General features: G+C 49.2%; 1 protein-coding gene across 2 annotated transcripts; it reads left to right on the top strand.

Annotated features, from left to right (window-relative positions):
* entpd8 (ectonucleoside triphosphate diphosphohydrolase 8) lies at nt 1-26,037 on the top strand. 2 transcript variants are annotated; one of them, XR_004219866.1, is made up of 11 exons: nt 1-88; nt 5,867-6,004; nt 10,057-10,174; nt 13,636-13,786; nt 17,493-17,652; nt 17,744-17,974; nt 20,284-20,544; nt 23,391-23,501; nt 24,105-24,242; nt 24,418-24,807; nt 24,852-26,037. XR_004219866.1 is itself a non-coding variant. In XM_031891999.1 (10 exons), exons 2-10 carry the CDS (start codon nt 5,879-5,881, stop codon nt 24,631-24,633), a joined length of 1,512 nt encoding a protein of 503 aa, XP_031747859.1. In that variant the 5' UTR covers nt 1-88; nt 5,867-5,878; the 3' UTR covers nt 24,634-26,037. The 2 variants fall into 2 exon arrangements, 1 of the variants encoding a protein (XP_031747859.1); XM_031891999.1 differs by having other exon boundaries at nt 24,418-26,037.
* Nucleotides 26,038-27,661: the final 1,624 nt, after the last annotated feature.

Here is a 27,661-nt window from a genome sequence, read left to right as displayed (position 1 = left end):
CAGTGCACCTTGACCCAAACCCGGTGCGACTGCCAAAGGGGATCTGTTGTACTTTCCGGAACCTTCCTCTCCCGGCCGGAACCTACAGGTACCGTGGGCTTCTGTATCTGTATAGTGAGGAGAGGTTGTTATGGGGAACCAGCAGTGACACTATAAGGGCAACTTGCTATCTGTATAATGGAGAGAGGTTGTTATGGGGAACCAGCAGTGACACTATAAGGGCAACTTGCTATCTGTATAGTGAGGAGAGGTTGTTATGGGGAACCAGCAGTGACACTATAAGTGCAACTTGCTATCTGTATAATGGAGAGAGGTTGTTATGGGGAACCAGCAGTGACACTATAAGTGCAACTTGCTATCTGTATAATGGAGAGAGGTTGTTATGGGGAACCAGCAGTGACACTATAAGTGCAACTTGCTATCTGTATAATGGAGAGAGGTTGTTATGGGGAACCAGCAGTGACACTATAAGTGCAACTTGCTATCTGTATAATGGAGAGAGGTTGTTATGGGGAACCAGCAGTGACACTATAAGTGCAACTTGCTATCTGTATAATGGAGAGAGGTTGTTATGGGGAACCAGCAGTGACACTATAAGCGCAACTTGCTATCTGTATAATGGAGAGAGGTTGTTATGGGGAACCAGCAGTGACACTATAAGTGCAACTTGCTATCTGTATAATGGAGAGAGTTGGTTATGGGGAACCAGCAGTGACACTATAAGTGCAACTTGCTATCTGTATAGTGAGGAGAGGTTGTTATGGGGAACCAGCAGTGACACTATAAGCGCAACTTGCTATCTGTATAATGGAGAGAGGTTGTTATGGGGAACCAGCAGTGACACTATAAGTGCAACTTGCTATCTGTATAATGGAGAGAGTTGGTTATGGGGAACCAGCAGTGACACTATAAGTGCAACTTGCTATCTGTATAGTGAGGAGAGGTTGTTATGGGGAACCAGCAGTGACACTATAAGCGCAACTTGCTATCTGTATAATGGAGAGAGTTGGTTATGGGGAACCAGCAGTGACACTATAAGTGCAACTTGCTATCTGTATAATGGAGAGAGTTGGTTATGGGGAACCAGCAGTGACACTATAAGGGCAACTTGCTATCTGTATAATGGAGAGAGTTGGTTATGGGGAACCAGCAGTGACACTATAAGGGCAACTTGCTATCTGTATAATGGAGAGAGGTTGTTATGGGGAACCAGCAGTGACACTATAAGCGCAACTTGCTATCTGTATAATGGAGAGAGGTTGTTATGGGGAACCAGCAGTGACACTATAAGTGCAACTTGCTATCTGTATAATGGAGAGAGGTTGTTATGGGGAACCAGCAGTGACACTATAAGGGCAACTTGCTATCTGTATAATGGAGAGAGTTGGTTATGGGGAACCAGCAGTGACACTATAAGTGCAACTTGCTATCTGTATAATGGAGAGAGTTGGTTATGGGGAACCAGCAGTGACACTATAAGGGCAACTTGCTATCTGTATAATGGAGAGAGGTTGTTATGGGGAACCAGCAGTGACACTATAAGTGCAACTTGCTATCTGTATAATGGAGAGAGGTTGTTATGGGGAACCAGCAGTGACACTATAAGGGCAACTTGCTATCTGTATAATGGAGAGAGTTGGTTATGGGGAACCAGCAGTGACACTATAAGTGCAACTTGCTATCTGTATAATGGAGAGAGTTGGTTATGGGGAACCAGCAGTGACACTATAAGTGCAACTTGCTATCTGTATAATGGAGAGAGGTTGTTATGGGGAACCAGCAGTGACACTATAAGTGCAACTTGCTATCTGTATAATGGAGAGAGGTTGTTATGGGGAACCAGCAGTGACACTATAAGGGCAACTTGCTATCTGTATAATGGAGAGAGTTGGTTATGGGGAACCAGCAGTGACACTATAAGTGCAACTTGCTATCTGTATAATGGAGAGAGTTGGTTATGGGGAACCAGCAGTGACACTATAAGTGCAACTTTCTATCTGTATAATGGAGAGAGGTTGTTATGGGGAACCAGCAGTGACACTATAAGGGCAACTTGCTATCTGTATAATGGAGAGAGGTTGTTATGGGGAACCAGCAGTGACACTATAAGTGCAACTTGCTATCTGTATAATGGAGAGAGGTTGTTATGGGGAACCAGCAGTGACACTATAAGTGCAACTTGCTATCTGTATAATGGAGAGAGGTTGTTATGGGGAACCAGCAGTGACACTATAAGGGCAACTTGCTATCTGTATAATGGAGAGAGTTGGTTATGGGGAACCAGCAGTGACACTATAAGTGCAACTTGCTATCTGTATAATGGAGAGAGTTGGTTATGGGGAACCAGCAGTGACACTATAAGTGCAACTTGCTATCTGTATAATGGAGAGAGGTTGTTATGGGGAACCAGCAGTGACACTATAAGGGCAACTTGCTATCTGTATAATGGAGAGAGGTTGTTATGGGGAACCAGCAGTGACACTATAAGTGCAACTTGCTATCTGTATAATGGAGAGAGGTTGTTATGGGGAACCAGCAGTGACACTATAAGTGCAACTTGCTATCTGTATAGTGAGGAGAGGTTGTTATGGGGAACCAGCAGTGACACTATAAGTGCAACTTGCTATCTGTATAATGGAGAGAGTTGGTTATGGGGAACCAGCAGTGACACTATAAGGGCAACTTGCTATCTGTATAATGGAGAGAGGTTGTTATGGGGAACCAGCAGTGACACTATAAGTGCAACTTGCTATCTGTATAATGGAGAGAGGTTGTTATGGGGAACCAGCAGTGACACTATAAGTGCAACTTGCTATCTGTATAATGGAGAGAGGTTGTTATGGGGAACCAGCAGTGACACTATAAGTTCAACTTGCTATCTGTATAATGGAGAGAGTTGGTTATGGGGAACCAGCAGTGACACTATAAGCGCAACTTGCTATCTGTATAATGGAGAGAGTTGGTTATGGGGAACCAGCAGTGACACTATAAGCGCAACTTGCTATCTGTATAATGGAGAGAGTTGGTTATGGGGAACCAGCAGTGACACTATAAGTGCAACTTGCTATCTGTATAATGGAGAGAGGTTGTTATGGGGAACCAGCAGTGACACTATAAGCGCAACTTGCTATCTGTATAATGGAGAGAGGTTGTTATGGGGAACCAGCAGTGACACTATAAGCGCAACTTGCTATCTGTATAATGGAGAGAGGTTGTTATGGGGAACCAGCAGTGACACTATAAGTGCAACTTGCTATCTGTATAATGGAGAGAGGTTGTTATGGGGAACCAGCAGTGACACTATAAGTGCAACTTGCTATCTGTATAATGGAGAGAGGTTGTTATGGGGAACCAGCAGTGACACTATAAGGGCAACTTGCTATCTGTATAGTGAGGAGAGGTTGTTATGGGGAACCAGCAGTGACACTATAAGGGCAACTTGCTATCTGTATAATGGAGAGAGGTTGTTATGGGGAACCAGCAGTGACACTATAAGGGCAACTTGCTATCTGTATAATGGAGAGAGGTTGTTATGGGGAACCAGCAGTGACACTATAAGTGCAACTTGCTATCTGTATAATGGAGAGAGGTTGTTATGGGGAACCAGCAGTGACACTATAAGTGCAACTTGCTATCTGTATAGTGAGGAGAGGTTGTTATGGGGAACCAGCAGTGACACTATAAGGGCAACTTGCTATCTGTATAATGGAGAGAGTTGGTTATGGGGAACCAGCAGTGACACTATAAGTGCAACTTGCTATCTGTATAGTGAGGAGAGGTTGTTATGGGGAACCAGCAGTGACACTATAAGGGCAACTTGCTATCTGTATAGTGAGGAGAGGTTGTTATGGGGAACCAGCAGTGACACTATAAGCGCAACTTGCTATCTGTATAATGGAGAGAGGTTGTTATGGGGAACCAGCAGTGACACTATAAGTGCAACTTGCTATCTGTATAATGGAGAGAGTTGGTTATGGGGAACCAGCAGTGACACTATAAGGGCAACTTGCTATCTGTATAATGGAGAGAGTTGGTTATGGGGAACCAGCAGTGACACTATAAGTGCAACTTGCTATCTGTATAATGGAGAGAGGTTGTTATGGGGAACCAGCAGTGACACTATAAGTGCAACTTGCTATCTGTATAATGGAGAGAGGTTGTTATGGGGAACCAGCAGTGACACTATAAGTGCAACTTGCTATCTGTATAATGGAGAGAGGTTGTTATGGGGAACCAGCAGTGACACTATAAGGGCAACTTGCTATCTGTATAATGGAGAGAGTTGGTTATGGGGAACCAGCAGTGACACTATAAGTGCAACTTGCTATCTGTATAATGGAGAGAGTTGGTTATGGGGAACCAGCAGTGACACTATAAGTGCAACTTGCTATCTGTATAATGGAGAGAGGTTGTTATGGGGAACCAGCAGTGACACTATAAGTGCAACTTGCTATCTGTATAATGGAGAGAGTTGGTTATGGGGAACCAGCAGTGACACTATAAGCGCAACTTGCTATCTGTATAATGGAGAGAGTTGGTTATGGGGAACCAGCAGTGACACTATAAGCGCAACTTGCTATCTGTATAATGGAGAGAGTTGGTTATGGGGAACCAGCAGTGACACTATAAGTGCAACTTGCTATCTGTATAATGGAGAGAGGTTGTTATGGGGAACCAGCAGTGACACTATAAGCGCAACTTGCTATCTGTATAATGGAGAGAGTTGGTTATGGGGAACCAGCAGTGACACTATAAGTGCAACTTGCTATCTGTATAATGGAGAGAGGTTGTTATGGGGAACCAGCAGTGACACTATAAGTGCAACTTGCTATCTGTATAATGGAGAGAGGTTGTTATGGGGAACCAGCAGTGACACTATATTTTGCAGGGAGAGGGATCATATTGGGGGGCTCTATATTAGAGAGAAGGGGTTATGTACTTCTATGGGGGTCATTATGGCATCAGGGTTACAAGGCGATGGGGGGCGCCAGGGAATACCCCACCGTACAGTCACCCCCCCCCCCCCCCACTAGGGGCAGTTTAGCTGGGGGTTAAATCATTCTAGGGGTAGATAAGAGGGTGGAGGAACTTTTATATATGAATGGTGTTTGGGTGGGGGGGCAGTTCAGCCGCGCTGGGGGCTATTTTCATTGTGTATAATAAGTCATTACATGAGGGGGACCCAGTCGGGGGGCAGCCGGGGGGCTGTAGGGCAAAGGGGGGGTATTGGGGGGGTTCAGCTGATTGGGCAGTACCTTTGCTCCATGCAGCGGGGCACACAATGGGTTAATGTACACAGATTGGGAGAATCCCCAGAATAAACAGAGAATTACAAATCCCTTCCTCTCTCATTATCGCCAGTTACACAGGGGGGCGGGGCTTAGTCTGTATGTACTATACTGGCACCCCTCCAATAGTCACATGGGGCGCCTAAAGGGAAAGTAAACCTACCCCTTATATTCATTATAGGGGCTGTTCACCTTTGAATGATGTAGTGAGTAATATTCCAAGAAAGCTTGCAGTTGGTCTTAATTTTTTAATTATTATAAACTGGTTGCTAGGTTCCAAATTACCTTAGCAACCAGTGAGTGGTTTGGATGAGAGGCGGGAATATGAATAGGGGAGGGGCTGAATAGAAAGATAAGGAATAAAAAGTAACAATAACAATAAAACTGGAGCCTCACAGAGCAATAGGGTTTGGCTGCCGGGGTCAGTGACCCCCATTTGAAAGCTGCAAAGAGGCAGAAGAAGAAGGGAAATAATTCAAAAACTATAACAAATAAATAATGAAGACCAATTGAAAAGTTGCTTAGAACTGGCCATAGGAAAGTAGCTCTGATCTCCCTGCTGGTTCTGGTGCTTTCAGGCCGATGCCGTGATGTTTAGGAACCATAAGGGTCTGATTGTCGGGTGTCTCATCGTCACCTCGCTGCTCTCGGGGGTCATCGCTCTCATCCTCAGCCTCGTCAATTCCCAAACTGTCACCCAGCCCCCACCGGACAAGGTAAGAGCGATGTGGGCCGGGACTGGGGCGAGGGGGTTCTGGTTGTTATAGTGTAGCTCTATGGCCCAGCAGCCTTACAATCACAGGCCAGGAGCAGCTTCCTGTTACACCAGCGAGTCCCGGGGTAATTGCTCTCAATACACTGAAATAATGGGTTAATTATGGACCGGATGGTATAACGTGTGGCTTTCCTGACTACTGAGTCGCACCGTCACGTGTAGGAATCTCTCCCGGAGTCGCTTTATTCCCAGAGACGCAGTTATCTTATCCCCTGAGCCTCATCATCATTATCTCATCGGTTCATTCTATCCGCTGCCGGAATGTCTGTCACTAGCTAGGGATCAGGGCCCCGGGGCTGTATCTAGTGGGGCCCCAAACAGCAACAGGAGTAGAATACGGGGGGGGGGGGGGGGACAGTAGGGCAAGATGGGGACAGGAGCTAGGACAAATGCGAGACAAAAAAAGTAGGCAAGATGGAGAACAGTAGGGCAAGATGGGACAGTAGGGCAAGATGGGAGACAGTAGGCCAAAGATGGGGACAGTAGGGCAAGATGGAGACGTAGGACAAGATGGAGACAGTAGGGCCAAGCATGGGAGACGTAGGCAAGATGGGGACAGTAGGGCAAGATGGAGACAGTAGGGCCAACGATAGGGGACAGAGGGCAAATTGGAGACAGATTAGGGCAAGATGGAGACTAGGACAAGATGGTCGACAGTTAAGGGCAAGATGGGGACAGTAGGGCAAGATGGAGGCAGTAGGGCAGATTGGAGACAGTAGGGCAAGATGGAGACAGATAGGACAAGATGGGGACAGTCAGTGTGCAAAGATGGGACATAGGACAAGATGGAGACAGTAGGGCAAGATGGAGACAGTAGGGCAAGATGGAGACAGTAGGGCAAGATGTGGACAGTAGGGCAGAAGATGAACAGCAGGGCAAGATGACGCGGACAGTAGGGCAGATGGGCGACAGTAGCGGCAAGATGGAGACAGCTAGGGCAAGATGGAGACAGTAGGGCAAGATGGGACAGTAGGCAATGATGGAGACAGTAGGGCAAGATGGAGCAGTGGGCAAGATGGGGAGTAAAGGCTAAGATGGAGACAGTAGGGCAAGATGGGACAGTAGGGCAAGATGGGGACAGGGGCAAGATGGAGCAGTAGGGCAAAGATGAGACAGTAGGACAGGGCAAGATGGAGACAGTAAAGGGCAAGATGGAGACAGTAGGGCAAGATGGAGACAGTAGGGCATAGATGGGGACAGTAGGCAAGATGGGGACAGTAGGACAAGATGGAGACAGAAGGACAAGATGGGAGAAGTAGGGCAAGATGGGGACAGTGGGCAAGATGGGGAACAGTTAGGGCAATGATGGAGCAAGGAAAGATGGAGACAGTAGGACAGAGGGAAATGGAGAAGTTAGGGAAGACAGTGGCAAGATGGAGACAGTAGACAAGATGGAAGTAGGGCAGATGGAGACAGTAGGGCAAGAATGGACAGTAGGGCAAGATGGAGACAGTAGCGCAAGATGGAGACAGTAGGGCAAGATGAGAGACAGTAGGGCAAGATGGGGACAGTTGGGGCAGATGGAGACAGTAGGGATTGGGAGACAGTAGGAAAGATGGAGACAGTAGGGCAAGATGGAGACAGTAGGGCAAGATGGAGACAGTAAAGGGCAAGATGGGAAGGGGCAAGATGGCAGACAGTAGGGCAAGATGGAGACAGTAGGCAAGATGGAGAGTAGGGCAAGATGGGAACAGTAGGACAAGATGGGGAAAGTAGGGCAAGATGGAGACAGTAAGGGCAGATGGAGACAGTTAGGGCAAGATGGAGACAGTAGGGCAATAGGACACAGTAGGGGGGCAAAGATGGAACAGTAGGGCAAGATGGACAACAGTGGACAAATGGAGACAGTAGGGCAAGATGGGGTCAGTAGGACAAGAGGAGGAGAGTAGGACAAGATGGAGAGAGTAGGACAAGATGGGGACAGTAGGGCAAGATGGGGACAGTAGGGCAAGATGGAGACAGTAGGGCAAGATGGGGACAGTAGGGCAAGATGGGGACAGTAGGGCAAGATGGAGACAGTAGGGCAAGATGGAGACAGTAGGGCAAGATGGGGACAGTAGGGCAAGATGGGGACAGTAGGGCAAGATGGGGACAGTAGGGCAAGATGGGGACAGTAGGGCAAGATGGGGACAGTAGGGCAAGATGGGGACAGTAGGACAAGATGGAGACAGTAGGGCAAGATGGAGACAGTAGGGCAAGATGGAGACAGTAGGGCAAGATGGAGACAGTAGGGCAAGATGGGAAGGATAGGGGTAAATCAGGGCAGGATGGGAGACAGTAGCACGTTATACCCAGCTGGGGTACAGATACAATACACTGCGGGTAAATAATGGGTTTATGGGGCAGTTATACAGGTGCACACACACAGTTGAAGTTTATGGGTCGGTTTATGGGTCGGTTCCTGAGAAGCACTTGGAGTTGCGTGACCCGATCTCACCTGAGAGGCCAAGGACTCCAGCAGTTTCCAGTGAGCTCAGAATTGCCCCACGTGAGGGGAAGGGAGGGGAATTTATTGACTTGATGATACATATGAAACATTCCAGGGAAACGTTTTTCCTTCTCATGAAGCAAAATGTTGGATTGTGCTGCTCCTGAGGATTCCTGGGATTCCAAGGCACCGAGTCCCCGCCCACTTCCCTGTGCCCCTCCCTCAGTGAGATCAGTGATGAGCTGATAAGGAATCATATGGAAACCTCTGTGATTCTTTCACTTTCCAAGCAAATTAACCCCCATCCTAGCAGATAAGGATTCTGCTCTTCTCCTGCCATGTTAGTAAGACGTTTCCCATTCAAAAGCCAAGGTCAAAGGTCAAGGTGTAATCTCACCCCCTGCTATAGGGGTCGGTAAATAGCTTGGGTCAGTTTGCACCTCTGGTATCAACTTACTGGATTGTTAGACCCACAATGCCTTGCTTTTTATGTTCCTTTACTCTCTCCCTATGTTATATATAGCACCCAGTGTCTAATGGGTAATTTCCCAAAATGCCTTGACATTTATGTTTCTGTGTTCCCTTACTCTCTCCCTATGTAACACAGTATACAGATACATTTCCCAGAATGCCCTTCATTTTATGTTTCTGTGTTCCCTTACTCTCTCCCTATGTAATATACAGATACATTTCCCACAGTGCCCTACATGTAATGTTCCTGCGTTCCCTTACTCTCTCCCTATGTAATATACAGATACATTTCCCACAGTGCCCTACATGTAATGTCCCTGTGTTCCCTTACTCTCTCCCTATGTAATACAGTATACAGATACATTTCCCACAATGCCCTACATGTAATGCTCCTGTGTTCCCTTACTCTCTCCCTATGTAATATACAGATACATTTCCCACAGTGCCCTACATGTAATGTCCCTGTGTTCCCTTACTCTCTCCCTATGTAATACAGTATACAGATACATTTCCCACAATGCCCTACATGTAATGCTCCTGTGTTCCCTTACTCTCTCCCTATGTAGTATACAGACATTTCCCACAATGCCTTACCTTTTATTGTCCTATTTTCCCTTGCTCTCTCCCTATGTAATACACAGCACCCAGCGTCTAATAACACATTTCCCAGAATGCCCTTCATTTTATGTTTCTGTCTTCCCTTACTCTCTCCCTATGTAATACAGTATACAGATACATTTCCCACAGTGCCCTACATGTAATGTTCCCTTACTCTCTCCCTATGTAGTATGCAGACATTTCCCATAATGCCTTATTTTTAATTGTCCTATTTTCCCTTGCTCTCTCCCTATGTAATACACAGCACCCAGTGCATGATGGGACCTTTCCCACAATAACTTGGTTTGTGTTCCTTTCTTTCCTTTCTCCTCCTATGCTGAATGTACTGCACCTGGGCCTGATGGGTTTTTTCCCACAATCCCTCGATTTACACCAGAAATAATAGGCATCACCCTATGTGTAATGGAGATTTCCCACAATGCCTTGACTTATATGCTGAATTGCTTACTTTTCCCACAATGCTCTGTTCCTGACAGTATGGCATGGTGTTTGACGCTGGTTCCTCCCACACCACCCTCTACCTGTACCAATGGCCGGCCAATAAGGAGAACGACACCGGGATCATCAGACAAGCCTATAGCTGTGATGTACAAGGTGCGTATCCTGCCCCATCGTGGCTTAACCCTATGCAACTGCAACTCCCTGCAACCTCCACTACGCAATGAAGGGTCCCGGCATGTAGAAAGCTGTAGTTCTGCACCAAAGGCAGCGGAAACCCCTGATGCAGCTACCCCCTGCCTACCTGCTATCTATAAAGGACTAGTAATAAGGTGCTGGGAGTTGTAAGCAATCATTATCGGGGGCTGTAACCCTACCCTGGCAGCAGGACGTTCCCTGTGCCACCAACACGCCCGGAGAGCACACACTCGCTGTGCCAGGCGGGGAGGGAGTTGCGCAAGGGCAATAAATCCCTGAGTAAATACCCTTCTCATTTCCTCATTAACCCTTTCCTTGCCCCACCCCTGCCGCCCCCAGTCTGTGAGTTTCTCCACTTCTCCTCACTGGTTAACCCAGTTCATACTTATCCCCCAATGCCAAGTGGGCGTGTCCCAGGTTTATTTGCCCATTAGCGACATTTATACGGTTAAACCCCGCCCACTGCCCTTTACAAGTCTGGCCGGGATCCCGGGGAGCATTTACTATCATTTAATGAATTTACAGCTCTGTCCTGGCAGCCGGCCAGTCCCACGGGGGCACCTAGGGGTAGAGACTGGCAGCTGCCCACGTGCCGGGTATCACAGCAGCACCTCCTCTCCTTACTGTATGCATTAGGGGGGATTCCATTACATGATTAAAGGGCAACTGAGAATTGTCTGGTCTGGTGATCCGGAATCAGGTCCTGTTTCCCCTTCCCCCACATGTCCCCAACCTGATCCATAGATCTGCTATTTGTGGGGACAGTAGGGCAAGATGGAGACAGTAGGGCAAGATGGAGACAGTAGGGCAAGATGGAGACAGTAGGGCAAGATGGAGACAGTAGGGCAAGATGGGGACAGTAGGGCAAGATGGGACAGTAGGGCAAGATGGGGACAGTAGGGCAAGATGGAGACAGTAGGGCAAGATGGAGACAGTAGGGCAAGATGGAGACAGTAGGGCAAGATGGAGACAGTAGGCAGATGGAGACAGTAGGGCAAGATGGGGACAGTAGGGGCAAGATGGAGACACTAGGGCAAGATGGGGACAGTAAGGACAAGATGGAGACAGTAGGGCAAGATGGAGACAGTAGGGCAAGATGGGAGACAGTAGGGCAAGATGGAGACAGTAGGGCAAGATGGAGACAGTAGGGCAAGATGGAGACAGTAGGGCAAGATGGGGACAGTAGGGCAAGATGGAGACAGTAGGGCAAGATAGAGACAGTAGGGCAAGATGGGGACAGTAGCAGGGCAGATAGGGCAAGATGGAGACAGTAGGGCAAGATGGAGACAGTAGGGCAAGATGGAGACAGTAGGGCAAGATGGAGACAGTAGGGCAAGATGGAGACAGTAGGGCAAGATGGAGACAGTAGGGCAAGATGGAGACAGTAGGGCAAGATGGAGACAGTAGGGCAAGATGGAGACAGTAGGGCAAGATGGAGACAGTAGGGCAAGATGGGGACAGTAGGGCAAGATGGAGACAGTAGGGCAAGATGGAGACAGTAGGGCAAGATGGAGACAGTAGGGCAAGATGGAGACAGTAGGGCAAGATGGAGACAGTAGGGCAAGATGGGGACAGTAGGGCAAGATGGAGACAGTAGGACAATATGGAGACAGTAGGGCAAGATTGGAGAGAGTAGGGCAAGATGGAGACAGTAGGGCAAGATGGAGACAGTAGGGCAAGATGGAGACAGTAGGGCAAGATGGAGGCAGTAGGGCAAGATGGAGACAGTAGGGCAAGATGGGGACAGTAGGGCAAGATGGGGACAGTAGGGCAAGATGGGGGACAGTAGGGCAAGATGGGAAGTAGGCAAGATGGAGACAGTAGGGCAAGATGGGGACAGTAGGACAAGATGGAGACAGTAGGACAATATGGAGACAGTAGGGCAAGATGGAGAGAGTAGGGCAAGATGGAGAGAGTAGGGCAAGATGGAGAGAGTAGGGCAAGATGGAGACAGTAGGGCAAGATGGAGACAGTAGGGCAAGATGGAGACAGTAGGGCAAGATGGAGACAGTAGGGCAAGATGGAGACAGTAGGGCAAGATGGGGACAGTAGGACAAGATGGAGACAGTAGGGCAAGATGGAGACGGTAGGGCAAGATGGAGACGGTAGGGCAAGATGGAGACGGTAGGGCAAGATGGGGACGGTAGGGCAAGATGGGGACGGTAGGACAAGATGGAGACGGTAGGACAAGATGGAGACGGTAGGGCAAGATGGAGACGGTAGGACAAGATGGGGATGGTAGGGCAAGATGGGGACGGTAGGGCAAGATGGAGACGGTAGGACAAGATGGGGACAGTAGGGCAAGATGGAGACAGTAGGACAAGATGGAGACAGTAGGGCAAGATGGAGACAGTAGGGCAAGATGGAGACAGTAGGGCAAGATGGGGACAGTAGGGCAAGATGGGGACAGTAGGGCAAGATGGAGACAGTAGGGCAAGATGGGGACAGTAGGACAAGATGGAGACAGTAGGGCAAGATGGAGACAGTAGGGCAAGATGGAGACAGTAGGGCAAGATGGAGACAGTAGGGCAAGATGGAGACAGTAGGACAAGATGGAGACAGTAGGGCAAGATGGAGACAGTAGGGCAAGATGGAGACAGTAGGGCAAGATGGAGACAGTAGGGCAAGATGGAGACAGTAGGGCAAGATGGGGACAGTAGGGCAAGATGGAGTAGAATCAGTTAGTGAGATGATTAATGAGACGGCCGGGGGGGGGGGGGGGGGGCAGGAGCGCTGAGTTGCAGTGAATGAATAGAAGAGAGAGTTTGGTAGAACATGGGACATCCCCAAGTCTCGCAGGCCTATGATTATAAAGGGACTGTCTAACCCTGTCACTGGGTTCTGTATGTCACTTGTCTGAAAGAGCGGGTCGGTCCCAGTGTTCAGTCCAATAGGGCTCTGATATGGGTCTCTTCTCCTATTGATAAGCAGGGTCCATCTGTTTCACTGGGAGTCAGCTGACTGCTCCTTATCTGCTGCAAACCCAACAGCGCCCCTAGTGTCCATATACAGGAAGTACCTATTGCATAAAAGAAGCCCCGCCTCCCTGACAGGGGAACTCTTGCTCTACCTGTATATAAGCTCCTCCTACATTCCCCAATGTGTGGCCCCATTGGGTGGAGCTCGAGACCTCCCTGGGAGCAGATTAGAAGTCAAACTGCCCCTAGAGCCCTCCCCTAGGGCTATAAATTAACCCCTGCAGAGCCAGCCTGTCCCTCAGTATAACAGCAATGTTACAGTCTGTGTTTTATTGGGAAATGTTATTGGTTTCGGTGTTTACCAAAGGGCTTCCCAGGAGTGAGCGCAGCAGAGCCATAAAGCGAGACCTCAGTTTTATATCAGCTTTTCCCTTGAACTGAATCGGCACCAATAAAACCGGTTTATGAACTTACATTTCTGCTGTCATGTGTTTGTGCCAGGGCCTGGGATTTCCTCCTACGCAGATACCCCCTCCGGGGCAGCGGCCAGTCTGCAGCCTTGTATGGACCAGGTCCTGAGTGTCATCCCCGCGGCCCAACAGCGCCAGACCCCCGTCCTGCTCGGAGCCACCGCCGGCATGAGGCTCCTCAGGTGGGAAACACTATGGCACCTCCTACCCATATGTATAAATACAAATATACAGAGAAGGAATGTTCTGGGCACACAATAAGCTGTACCCCCATACTGTACTGTCTAAGGGAAACACTATGGCACCCCCTACCCATATGTATAAATACAAATATACAGAGAGGGAATGTTCTGGGCACACAATAAGCTGTACCCCCATACTGTACTGTCTAAGGGAAACACTATGGCACCCCCTACCCATATGTATAAATACAAATATACAGAGAGGGAATGTTCTGGGCACACAATAAGCTGTACCCCCATACTGTACTGTCTAAGGGAAACACTATGGCACCTCCTACCCATATGTATAAATACAAATATACAGAGAAGGAATGTTCTGGGCACACAATAAGCTGTACCCCCATACTGTACTGTCTAAGGGAAACACTATGGCACCTCCTACCCATATGTATAAATACAAATATACAGAGAAGGAATGTTCTGGGCACACAATAAGCTGTACCCTCATACTGTACTGTCTAAGGGAAACACTATGGCACCCCCTACCCATATGTATAAATACAAATATACAGAGAGGGAATGTTCTGGGCACACAATAAGCTGTACCCCCATACTGTACTGTCTAAGGGAAACACTATGGCACCCCCTACCCATATGTATAAATACAAATATACAGAGAGGGAATGTTCTGGGCACACAATAAGCTGTACCCCCATACTGTACTGTCTAAGGGAAACACTATGGCACCCCCTACCCATATGTATAAATACAAATATACAGAGAGGAATGTTCTGGGCACACAATAAGCTGTACCCCCATACTGTACTGTCTAAGGGAAACACTATGGCACCCCCTACCCATATGTATAAATACAAATATACAGAGAGGGAATGTTCTGGGCACACAATAAGCTGTACCCCCATACTGTACTGTCTAAGGGAAACACTATGGCACCCCCTACCCATATGTATAAATACAAATATACAGAGAGGGAATGTTCTGGGCACACAATAAGCTGTACCCCCATACTGTACTGTCTAAGGGAAACACTATGGCACCCCCTACCCATATGTATAAATACAAATATACAGAGAAGGAATGTTCTGGGCACACAATAAGCTGTACCCCCATACTGTACTGTCTAAGGGAAACACTATGGCACCCCCTACCCATATGTATAAATACAAATATACAGAGAGGGAATGTTCTGGGCACACAATAAGCTGTACCCCCATACTGTACTGTCTAAGGGAAACACTATGGCACCCCCTACCCATATGTATAAATACAAATATACAGAGAAGGAATGTTCTGGGCACACAATAAGCTGTACCCCCATACTGTACTGTCTAAGGGAAACACTATGGCACCCCCTACCCATATGTATAAATACAAATATACAGAGAAGGAATGTTCTGGGCACACAATAAGCTGTACCCCCATACTGTACTGTCTAAGGGAAACACTATGGCACCCCCTACCCATATGTATAAATACAAATATACAGAGAGGGAATGTTCTGGGCACACAATAAGCTGTACCCCCATACTGTACTGTCTAAGGGAAACACTATGGCACCCCCTACCCATATGTATAAATACAAATATACAGAGAAGGAATGTTCTGGGCACACAATAAGCTGTACCCCCATACTGTACTGTCTAAGGGAAACACTATGGCACCCCCTACCCATATGTATAAATACAAATATACAGAGAGGGAATGTTCTGGGCACACAATAAGCTGTACCCCCATACTGTACTGTCTAAGGGAAACACTATGGCACCTCCTACCCATATGTATAAATACAAATATACAGAGAAGGAATGTTCTGGGCACACAATAAGCTGTACCCCCATACTGTACTGTCTAAGGGAAACACTATGGCACCCCCTACCCATATGTATAAATACAAATATACAGAGAGGGAATGTTCTGGGCACACAATAAGCTGTACCCCCATACTGTACTGTCTAAGGGAAACACTATGGCACCCCCTACCCATATGTATAAATACAAATATACAGAGAGGGAATGTTCTGGGCACACAATAAGCTGTACCCCCATACTGTACTGTCTAAGGGAAACACTATGGCACCCCCTACCCATATGTATAAATACAAATATACAGAGAGGGAATGTTCTGGGCACACAATAAGCTGTACCCCCATACTGTACTGTCTAAGGGAAACACTATGGCACCCCCTACCCATATGTATAAATACAAATATACAGAGAGGGAATGTTCTGGGCACACAATAAGCTGTACCCCCATACTGTACTGTCTAAGGGAAACACTATGGCACCCCCTACCCATATGTATAAATACAAATATACAGAGAGGGAATGTTCTGGGCACACAATAAGCTGTACCCCCATACTGTACTGTCTAAGGGAAACACTATGGCACCTCCTACCCATATGTATAAATACAAATATACAGAGAAGGAATGTTCTGGGCACACAATAAGCTGTACCCCCATACTGTACTGTCTAAGGGAAACACTATGGCACCTCCTACCCATATGTATAAATACAAATATACAGAGAAGGAATGTTCTGGGCACACAATAAGCTGTACCCCCATACTGTACTGTCTAAGGGAAACACTATGGCACCCCCTACCCATATGTATAAATTCAAATATACAGAGAAGGAATGTTCTGGGCACACAATTAGCACTGGGCTCAAGGTTCTTATTATGTAATTATGATATAATGTATCTTTATGAATTGCCCATAATTAATAAGAGAAATCATTAGTAGGTAAGTGCTGTTTATGACACAGGAGGAGGTTGGGGGTGACCTTGGCTTTGAGGGAAGGAACAGTTTGTGTTGACAGAACTATAATTAGACGCTGATTGGACCTGAACTCGTGTTATTGGGTAATAAAACTCTTTTGTAAGTGAAATAAAATGTAAGAATGTCAGTGAATATCTCAGGCTCATAACTCTGAGCGGAAAAATCAATTTTAGGTCTGGACTTTGCCCTCAGACTTCCCTGCTGGACTCTGCCCTGTACCGGGGGAATACCTACTGTATCTGTCTGTATAGGCACTCAGTAGTCTGTCTGGGCTGTTCCTGCTGAATTGTGCTTAGTACAGGGGAATCCCTATGTGCCATAGTTTTATGGTATCTCTCTGTACAGGCTATGGGCAAACTTAGGGGGCTGTTCCTGCTGAATTGTGCTTAGTACAGGGGAATCCCTATGTGCCATAGTTTTATGGTATCTCTCTGTACAGGCTATGAGCAAACTTAGGGGGCTGTTCCTGCTGAATTGTGCTTAGTACAGGGGAATCCCTATGTGCCATAGTTTTATGGTATCTCTCTGTACAGGCTATGGGCAACTTAGGGGGCTGTTCCTGCTGAATTGTGCTTAGTACAGGGGAATCCCTATGTGCCATAGTTTTATGGTATCTCTCTGTACAGGCTATGGGCAAACTTAGGGGGCTGTTCCTGCTGAATTGTGCTTAGTACAGGGGAATCCCTATGTGCCATAGTTTTATGGTATCTCTCTGTACAGGCTATGGGCAAACTTAGGGGGCTGTTCCTGCTGAATTGTGCTTAGTACAGGGGAATCCCTATGTGCCATAGTTTGAGGGGATCTCTCTGTACAGGCTATGGGCAAACTTAGGGGGCTGTTCCTGCTGAATTGTGCTGAGGGGATCTCTATGGTCGGTTACATGTTGGCTCCCCATCTCCTTACAGAATAGAAAATGCCACCAAAACCCAACTTATATTTGATGAAATCTCTAAAACGCTTGGGGGGTACCCAGTGGATTTTCGGGGTGCCCGTATACTGACTGGCAGCGAGGAAGGCTCCTTGGGATGGGTCACGGTCAACTACCTCCTGGGCACCTTTGTAGGGGTGAGTAGATCCGGAGTTGCCGGGTTCTGATTGGTTCTGCTCAGGGTAAGCGGCTAACCCGTGCCCCTCTCTTTGTGCCCGGCTGAAGTAGCACACATACCTGGGCAGCTGGGTTCACCCGACGGGTGGGCAGACGTTCGGGGCCATGGATCTGGGTGGGGCTTCTACGCAGATGACCTTCCAGCCCACGGGGGCCATTCAGGACAAGGACACGGAGATGTTCTTCAGACTCTACGGCTACAACTACACCATCTACACCCACAGCTACCTCTGCTACGGGCAGGATCAAGTCTTCAAGAGACTGCTCGCCAACATTCTACAGGTGAGATATAGAATCCCTATACAGGTGAGATATAGGAACCCTATACAGGTGAGATATGCCAACCTTCTACAGGTGAGATATGCCAACCCTATACAGGTGAGATATGCCAACCCTATACAGGTGAGATATGCCAACCTTCTACAGGTGAGATATGCCAACCCTATACAGGTGAGATATGCCAACCCTATACAGGTGAGATATGCCAACCCTATACAGGTGAGATATGCCAACCTTCTACAGGTGAGATATGCCAACCCTATACAGGTGAGATATGCTAACCCTATATATGTGAGATATGCCAACCCTATACAGGTGAGATATGCCAACCCTATACAGGTGAGATATGCTAACCCTATACAGGTGAGATATGCCAACCCTATACAGGTGAGATATAGAATCCCTATACAGGTGAGATATAGAAACCCTATACAGGTGAGATATAGAAACCCTATACAGGTGAGATATAGAAACCCTATACATGTGAGATATGCCAACCCTATACAGGTGAGATATGCCAACCCTATACTGGTGAGATATAGAATCCCTATACAGGTGAGATATAGAAACCCTATACATGTGAGATATGCTAACCCTATACAGGTGAGATATGCCAACCCTATACAGGTGAGATATAGAATCCCTATACAGGTGAGATATAGAAACCCTATACATGTGAGATATGCCAACCCTATACAGGTGAGATATGCCAACCCTATACTGGTGAGATATGCCAACCCTATACAGGTGAGATATGCTAACCCTATACAGGTGAGATATGCCAACCCTATACAGGTGAGATATGCCAACCCTATACAGGTGAGATATAGAAACCCTATACAGGTGAGATATGCCAACCCTATACAGGTGAGATATGCCAACCCTATACAGGTGAGATATGCTAACCCTATACAGGTGAGATATGCCAACCCTATACAGGTGAGATATGCCAACCCTATACAGGTGAGATATAGAATCCCTATACAGGTGAGATATAGAAACCCTATACAGGTGAGATATAGAAACCCTATACAGGTGAGATATAGAAACCCTATACATGTGAGATATGCCAACCCTATACAGGTGAGATATGCCAACCCTATACTGGTGAGATATAGAATCCCTATACAGGTGAGATATAGAAACCCTATACATGTGAGATATGCTAACCCTATACAGGTGAGATATGCCAACCCTATACAGGTGAGATATAGAATCCCTATACAGGTGAGATATAGAAACCCTATACAGGTGAGATATAGAAACCCTATACATGTGAGATATGCCAACCCTATACAGGTGAGATATGCCAACCCTATACAGGTGAGATATGCTAACCCTATACAGGTGAGATATGCCAACCCTATACAGGTGAGATATGCCAACCCTATACAGGTGAGATATAGAAACCCTATACAGGTGAGATATGCCAACCCTATACAGGTGAGATATAGAATCCCTATACAGGTGAGATATAGAAACCCTATACAGGTGAGATATGCCAACCCTATACAGGTGAGATATAGAATCCCTATACAGGTGAGATATAGAAACCCTATACAGGTGAGATATAGAATCCCTATACAGGTGAGATATAGAAACCCTATACAGGTGAGATATGCCAACCCTATACAGGTGAGATATGCCAACCCTATACAGGTGAGATATGCCAACCCTATACAGGTGAGATATAGAATCCCTATACAGGTGAGATATAGAATCCCTATACAGGTGAAATATGCCAACCCTATACAGGTGAGATATGCCAACTGAAGACAGTAACCCTTTATACCAGTGGTGCCAGTGCAACTCCCAGCACCCTATGGCAGGGGAATGCAGGTGCTGTAGCCCAGCAACTACAGGAGGGCCACATTGAACTCGCTGGTGTAAATATCATTTTGTCGTTGGGATTCGCCACAATCGCCCATTGTCCTGTGTTTCTTATTAATCTGCCACGCCCCTTATTAAAGGGAAAGTACGCCTCTGCTGATGTGCAAGGGAACGTAACCAGGCACAGAGATCTGAAAGGAAAACAAAGTGGCAGTTTAGGAAACGGTCCCCACTGTGCCCACGTTTGTCCCACTTGCCCACCTGCGCCTTACCTGTACCCACCTGTGCCCCCCTGTACCCACCTGTGTCCCACTGTGCCCCCCTGTGTCTTACCTGTGCCCCCTTGTGCCCACCTGTGCCCCCCTGTACCCACCTGTGTCCCACTGTACCCACTTGTGCCCCCTTGTGCCCACCTGTGCCCCCCTGTGCCCACCTACCTACGCAGCCAATGTGTTGGCTGAAAGTCTTTCCTTTCCCCCTAGGGCTGGTCGTCTGGGCTAGTGGCGCACCCCTGCTATGCCAAGGGCTACAGAGCCAACATCTCCCTGGCATCTGTCTTCAACAGCCCCTGTGTGCCCAGTGGGCCGGCCGACCTGTCTGTCAATGTGACCGTGGAGGGGACCGGGGACCCCACTGAGTGCCACCGAGCCATCGGCAACGTCTTCAATTTCTCCGCCTGTCAGAGCAAAGCCGACTGTTCCTTCGATGGAGTCTATCAACCCCCGGCACAGGGGGAGTTCTATGTGAGTTATTGGGGGGGGGGGGCTGTAAAGGGAACCCCAAGGGTCACAGAACTCCTCAGCGACTTCCAATATCCTTATCATTTACAGTAGGGGGTACATTATCCCTTATAATACATGAGTGATACTCAGAGTTCCCTGTATAACTCAGCCTGCAGCCTTGTGCCTTTATATGGGCACAGAACCCCTCAGTGACTGCTAATATCCTTATCATTTACAGTAGGGGGTACATTATCCCTTATAATACATGAGTGATACTCAGAGTTCCCTGTATAACTCAGCCTGCAGCCTTGTGCCTTTATATGGGGGGCACAGAACCCCTCAGTGACTGCTAATATCCTTATCATTTACAGTAGGGGGTACATTATCCCTTATAATACATGAGTGATACTCAGAGTTCCCTGTATAACTCAGCCTGCAGCCTTGTGCCTTTATATGGGGGGCACAGAACCCCTCAGCGACTTCCAATATCCTTATCATTTACAGTAGGGGGTACATTATCCCTTATAATACATGAGTGATACTCAGAGTTCCCTGTATAACTCAGCCTGCAGCCTTGTGCCTTTATATGGGGGGCACAGAACCCCTCAGTGACTGCTAATATCCTTATCATTTACAGTAGGGGGTACATTATCCCTTATAATACATGAGTGATACTCAGAGTTCCCTGTATAACTCAGCCTGCAGCCTTGTGCCTTTATATGGGGGGCACAGAACCCCTCAGTGACTGCTAATATCCTTATCATTTACAGTAGGGGGTACATTACCCCTTATAATACATGAGTGATACTCAGAGTTCCCTGTATAACTCAGCCTGCAGCCTTGTGCCTTTATATGGGGGGCACAGAACCCCTCAGTGACTGCTAATATCCTTATCATTTACAGTAGGGGGTACATTATCCCTTATAATACATGAGTGATACTCAGAGTTCCCAGTATAACTCAGCCTGCAGCCTTGTGCCTTTATATGGGGGGCACAGAACCCCTCAGTGACTGCTAATATCCTTATCATTTACAGTAGGGGGTACATTATCCCTTATAATACATGAGTGATACTCAGAGTTCCCTGTATAACTCAGCCTGCAGCCTTGTGCCTTTATATGGGGGGCACAGAACCCCTCAGTGACTGCTAATATCCTTATCATTTACAGTAGGGGGTACATTATCCCTTATAATACATGAGTGATACTCAGAGTTCCCTGTATAACTCAGCCTGCAGCCTTGTGCCTTTATATGGGGGGCACAGAACCCCTCAGTAACTTCTAATATCCTTATCATTTACAGTAGGGGGTACATTATCCCTTATAATACATGAGTGATACTCAGAGTTCCCTGTATAACTCAGCCTGCAGCCTTGTGCCTTTATATGGGGGGCACAGAACCCCTCAGTAACTTCTAATATCCTTATCATTTACAGTAGGGGGTACATTATCCCTTATAATACATGAGTGATACTCAGAGTTCCCTGTATAACTCAGCCTGCAGCCTTGTGCCTTTATATGGGGGGCACAGAACCCCTCAGTGACTGCTAATATCCTTATCATTTACAGTAGGGGGTACATTATCCCTTATAATACATGAGTGATACTCAGAGTTCCCTGTATAACTCAGCCTGCAGCCTTGTGCCTTTATATGGGGGGCACAGAACCCCTCAGTGGCTGCTAATATCCTTATCATTTACAGTAGGGGGTACATTATCCCTTATAATACATGAGTGATACTCAGAGTTCCCTGTATAACTCAGCCTGCAGCCTTGTGCCTTTATATGGGGGGCACAGAACCCCTCAGTAACTTCTAATATCCTTATCATTTACAGTAGGGGGTACATTATCCCTTATAATACATGAGTGATACTCAGAGTTCCCTGTATAACTCAGCCTGCAGCCTTGTGCCTTTATATGGGGGGCACAGAACCCCTCAGTAACTTCTAATATCCTTATCATTTACAGTAGGGGGTACATTATCCCTTATAATACATGAGTGATACTCAGAGTTCCCTGTATAACTCAGCCTGCAGCCTTGTGCCTTTATATGGTCATAGAACCCCTCAGTAACTTCTAATATCCTTATCATTTACAGTAGGGGGTACATTATCCCTTATAATACATGAGTGATACTCAGAGTTCCCTGTATAACTCAGCCTGCAGCCTTGTGCCTTTATATGGGGGGCACAGAACCCCTCAGTGACTGCTAATATCCTTATCATTTACAGTAGGGGGTACATTATCCCTTATAATACATGAGTGATACTCAGAGTTCCCTGTATAACTCAGCCTGCAGCCTTGTGCCTTTATATGGGGGGCACAGAACCCCTCAGTGACTGCTAATATCCTTATCATTTACAGTAGGGGGTACATTATCCCTTATAATACATGAGTGATACTCAGAGTTCCCTGTATAACTCAGCCTGCAGCCTTGTGCCTTTATATGGGGGGCACAGAACCCCTCAGTGGCTGCTAATATCCTTATCATTTACAGTAGGGGGTACATTATCCCTTATAATACATGAGTGATACTCAGAGTTCCCTGTATAACTCAGCCTGCCCACAGGTGCCCGGGGAGAGTGCCCGCCTTGCTTTGCCCCCAGCTGGGAGTTGGCAGGATCCTGTATTTGCCTATTGCACAATCCCAGATGTGGCGGTTGATAAGGCACAGGGTATGGGGGGGGGGGGGTAACTGGGGGGCCACACCTTGCCCCCTCCCTGCCCCACTGATTACATCAGATACAAGCTGGGCAGGCATTACTGGGGTGGGGTTACAATGGGAGGCCGGCGCCCCCTACTGGCCGCAGGGCATCACTGCAGGAAGACAAATTCATTAAATCTTCTATTTCTGGCCCCCCCCCCCAGGCTTTCTCTGCCTTCTATTACACCTTCAGCTTCCTGAACTTGACCAGCAGACAATCGCTGAGCGAGGCCAATGGCACCGTCTGGAACTTCTGCTCCAGTGATTGGGCCACGGTAAGAACCAGAATCGACCCAGACGATAATCTGCCCGACAACCAGCTTTGGAGTCGCTGCCCTGCCCCCACAAACCTGCCCCCATCTTGTGACCCCCAAACAGCAGGGCTGGACTGGGGGGGGGTAAAAGGCCCCCCAGGTCCCCGCACCCCTCAAGGGACCCCCACCGTGGCCCCTGCCCAGGCCCCTCCCCTGAGAGCCCATACTTTATTCTTACTAGAGAATAAAGGGGAACTTAGGGGCGTTGGGAAAGGGGCTCTGTGGCCATGGGGGGGGGGGCATTAGGTCTGGGCCGGTGTGGCCCACTAGGTTCTTTCCCAGTGCCCCGCTGGCCCAGTCCGCCCTGCCCAGGGAACCAATTTTTGAGGCCAAGCCCACAGCCCAGAACCCCCATTTTCACTTGGTATGACCCAACCCGCCACTCCCTTATCCGCAACCCGCTGACCACCATTAAACAGCAAGTGCTGCAAAGTGGAAGTGACATCACCAGAAGTGGGAGGGGTAGAAAAGGGGAAAAAGCTGTGCCATTGGGCGCAATCGCATTGGTCGGTGTATGGGCAGCTGGAAGCAATTAAAGGGGAACTAACAGTCTCAATGTCTCAGCTCACCGGATCCTTCCCATTGGAGAGCCGGAAGCGCCTGCTGGAGTATTGCAGCTCAGGGATGTACATACTCACGCTGCTATTGGACGGTTACAAATTTGACAGCCAGACCTGGAACAAGATCTATTTCTCTAAGCAGGTAAGGGGGTCTCTCCTGGGGGCAACCATAGCAACCAATCAGCAGGCAGCAGTTACTGATCACTTGATTAAAAGAAAACATCTTATTGGTTGCTATGGGTTACTGGACCTTTTATTACATATGAGGAAATGCCTACTGAGCGTAAGCTCTGCGTTACCCTCTTCTCCCCCTACAGGCGGGCAGTATGGATATTGGGTGGACCCTGGGCTACATGCTAAACCTGACCAACATGATCCCGTCAGAAGCCCCCACGTACCTGAAGGCGCACAGCTACAGTCTCTGGGTCGGCGCCATATTCTTCATTGTACTGAGCATCAGCGCTGGGCTGCTGGCCGCCCCGTTACACTGCTTCTGTAGGAACATCTCCCCGGGGCAGGCCGGGTGGACCTGATAGACGGCGGGTTAGAGGGGGCGCTGGACTGTCAATCCCCACCCTTACAGTTACCAACAGACACTCATCATCTATATATTTAACACTGTCAAATCCTCCACCATAAATACTCATCTGCTCCCTGAACTGGACGCCATGCTCTGGGCTCTCTGGCGCCATGCTCTGGGCTCTCTGGTGCCATGCTCTGGGCTCTCTGGCGCCATGCTCTGGGCTCTCAGCCTCAACCATAAATACTCATCTGCTCCTTGAACTGGACACCATGCTCTGGGCTCTCTGGTGCCATGCTCTGGGCTCTCAGCCTCAACCATAAATACTCATCTGCTCCTTGAACTGGACGCCATGCTCTGGGCTCTCTGGCGCCATGCTCTGGGCTCTCAGCCTCAACCATAAATACTCATCTGCTCCTTGAACTGGACGCCATGCTCTGGGCTCTCTGGTGTCATGCTCTGGGCTCTCAGCCTCAACCATAAATACTCATCTGCTCCTTGAACCGGACGCCATGCTCTGGGCTCTCTGGTGCCATGCTCTGGGCTCTCAGCCTCAACCATAAATACTCATCTGCTCCTTGAACTGGACGCCATGCTCTGGGCTCTCTGGCGCCATGCTCTGGGCTCTCAGCCTCAACCATAAATACTCATCTGCTCCTTGAACTGGACACCATGCTCTGGGCTCTCTGGTGCCATGCTCTGGGCTCTCAGCCTCAACCATAAATACTCATCTGCTCCTTGAACTGGACGCCATGCTCTGGGCTCTCTGGCGCCATGCTCTGGGCTCTCAGCCTCAACCATAAATACTCATCTGCTCCTTGAACTGGACACCATGCTCTGGGCTCTCTGGTGCCATGCTCTGGGCTCTCAGCCTCAACCATAAATACTCATCTGCTCCTTGAATTGGACGCCATGCTCTGGGCTCTCTGGTGCCATGCTCTGGGCTCTCAGCCTCAACCATAAATACTCATCTGCTCCTAGAACTGGACGCCATGCTCTGGGCTCTCTGTTGCCATGCTCTGGGCTCTCAGCCTCAACCATAAATACTCATCTGCTCCTTGAACTGGACGCCATGCTCTGGGCTCTCTGGTGCCATGCTCTGGGCTCTCAGCCTCAACCATAAATACTCATCTGCTCCTAGAACTGGACGCCATGCTCTGGGCTCTCTGGCGCCATGCTCTGGGGTAATTTTAAAGGCTATGAAATGGGATATTAGAGCACTGGCCACATGTCATAAGAGGAAACCGTGGAATCCTACTCGCTGGTATGTGGGGAAATGAATGGACCAGTACCAGAGTATTATACAGTATCCAAACCCGATCCCCCAGAGCCACTTACCTGTGTACTGTACAAGTGACCCTGTCATTACTGTATTTATACTTCATTCAAAGCATTTGTAATAAACAGTCGGACCTTCCTCATCCTCTCTAAATGCTTCATTACTATGGGGCCAGGGGGCGCTGCATAGAGGCACAGCCGGGGGGCGCTACATAGAGATAGAGGCCCAGCCGGGGGGCGCTACATAGAGATAGAGGCCCAGCCGGGGGGCGCTACATAAAGGCAGAGCCGGGGGGCGCTACATAAAGGCAGAGCCGGGGGGCGCTACATAGAGGCACAGCCGGGGGGGGGCTACACAGAGGCACAGCCGGGGGGCGCTACACAGAGGCACAGCCGGGGGGCGCTACACAGAGGCACAGCCGGGGGGCGCTACACAGAGGCACAGCCGGGGGGCGCTACACAGAGGCCCAGCCGGGGGGGCGCTACATAGAGGCAGCGCCGGGGGGCGCTACACAGAGGCACAGCCAGGGGGGGCTACATAGAGGCACAGCCGGGGGGGGCTACATAGAGGCACAGCCGGGGGGGCTACATAGAGATAGAGGCCCAGCCGGGGGGCGCTACATAGAGGCAGAGCCGGGGGGCACTACATAGAGGCACAGCCGGGGGGCGCTACACAGAGGCACAGCCGGGGGCGCTACATAGAGGCACAGCCGGGGGGAGCTACATAGAGGCACAGCCGGGGGGCGCTACATAGAGGCACAGCTGGGGGGGCACTACATAGAGGCACAGCCGGGGGGGCGCTACACAGAGGCACAGACGGGGGGCGCTACATAGAGGCACAGCTGGGGGGGCACTACATAGAGGCACAGCCGGGGGGCGCTACACAGAGGCACAGCCGGGGGGCGCTACACAGAGGCCCAGCCGGGGGGGCGCTACATAGAGGCAGCGCCGGGGGGCGCTACACAGAGGCACAGCCAGGGGGGGCTACATAGAGGCACAGCCGGGGGGGCTACATAGAGATAGAGGCCCAGCCGGGGGGCGCTACATAGAGGCAGAGCCGGGGGGCACTACATAGAGGCACAGCCGGGGGGCGCTACACAGAGGCACAGCCGGGGGCGCTACATAGAGGCACAGCCGGGGGGCGCTACATAGAGGCACAGCCGGGGGGCGCTACACAGAGGCACAGCCGGGGGCGCTACATAGAGGCACAGCCGGGGGGCGCTACATAGAGGCACAGCTGGGGGGCACTACATAGAGGCACAGCCGGGGGGGCGCTACACAGAGGCACAGACGGGGGGGGCTACATAGAGGCACAGCTGGGGGGGCACTACATAGAGGCACAGCCGGGGGGGCGCTACACAGAGGCACAGACGGGGGGCGCTACATAGAGGCACAGCCGGGGGGGGCTACATAGAGGCACAGCCGGGGGGCGCTACACAGAGGCACAGACGGGGGGGGGGCTACAGAGAGGCACAGCCGGGGGGCGCTACATAGAGGCACAGCCGGGGGGGCGCTACACAGAGGCACAGCCGGGGGGCGCTACATAGAGGCACAGCCGGGGGGGGCTACAGAGAGGCACAGCCGGGGGGCGCTACACAGAGGCACAGCCGGGGGGCGCTACATAGAGGCACAGCCGGGGGGGGCTACAGAGAGGCACAGCCGGGGGGCGCTACACAGAGGCACAGCCGGGGGGGGCTACACAGAGGCACAGCCGGGGGGCGCTACACAGAGGCACAGCCGGGGGGGGCTACAGAGAGGCACAG

This window comes from Xenopus tropicalis, chromosome 8, assembly GCF_000004195.4.
Source record: "Xenopus tropicalis strain Nigerian chromosome 8, UCB_Xtro_10.0, whole genome shotgun sequence".
In the NCBI taxonomy this organism is placed as follows: domain Eukaryota; kingdom Metazoa; phylum Chordata; class Amphibia; order Anura; family Pipidae; genus Xenopus; species Xenopus tropicalis.
The sequence above is the reverse complement of the archived record's forward strand: the minus strand, read 5'-3'. Positions and strand labels throughout refer to the sequence as shown.

Coding starts and splice junctions, on each gene's coding strand:
- entpd8 (XM_031891999.1), top strand. CDS start 5,879: ATGTTTAGGAACCATAAGGGTCTGATTGTCGGGTGTCTCATCGTCACC. Junction 17,653..17,743: donor TCCTGGGCACCTTTGTAGGG/GTGAGTAGATCC, acceptor CGGCTGAAGTAG/CACACATACCTGGGCAGCTG. Junction 24,243..24,417: donor AGATCTATTTCTCTAAGCAG/GTAAGGGGGTCT, acceptor CTCCCCCTACAG/GCGGGCAGTATGGATATTGG.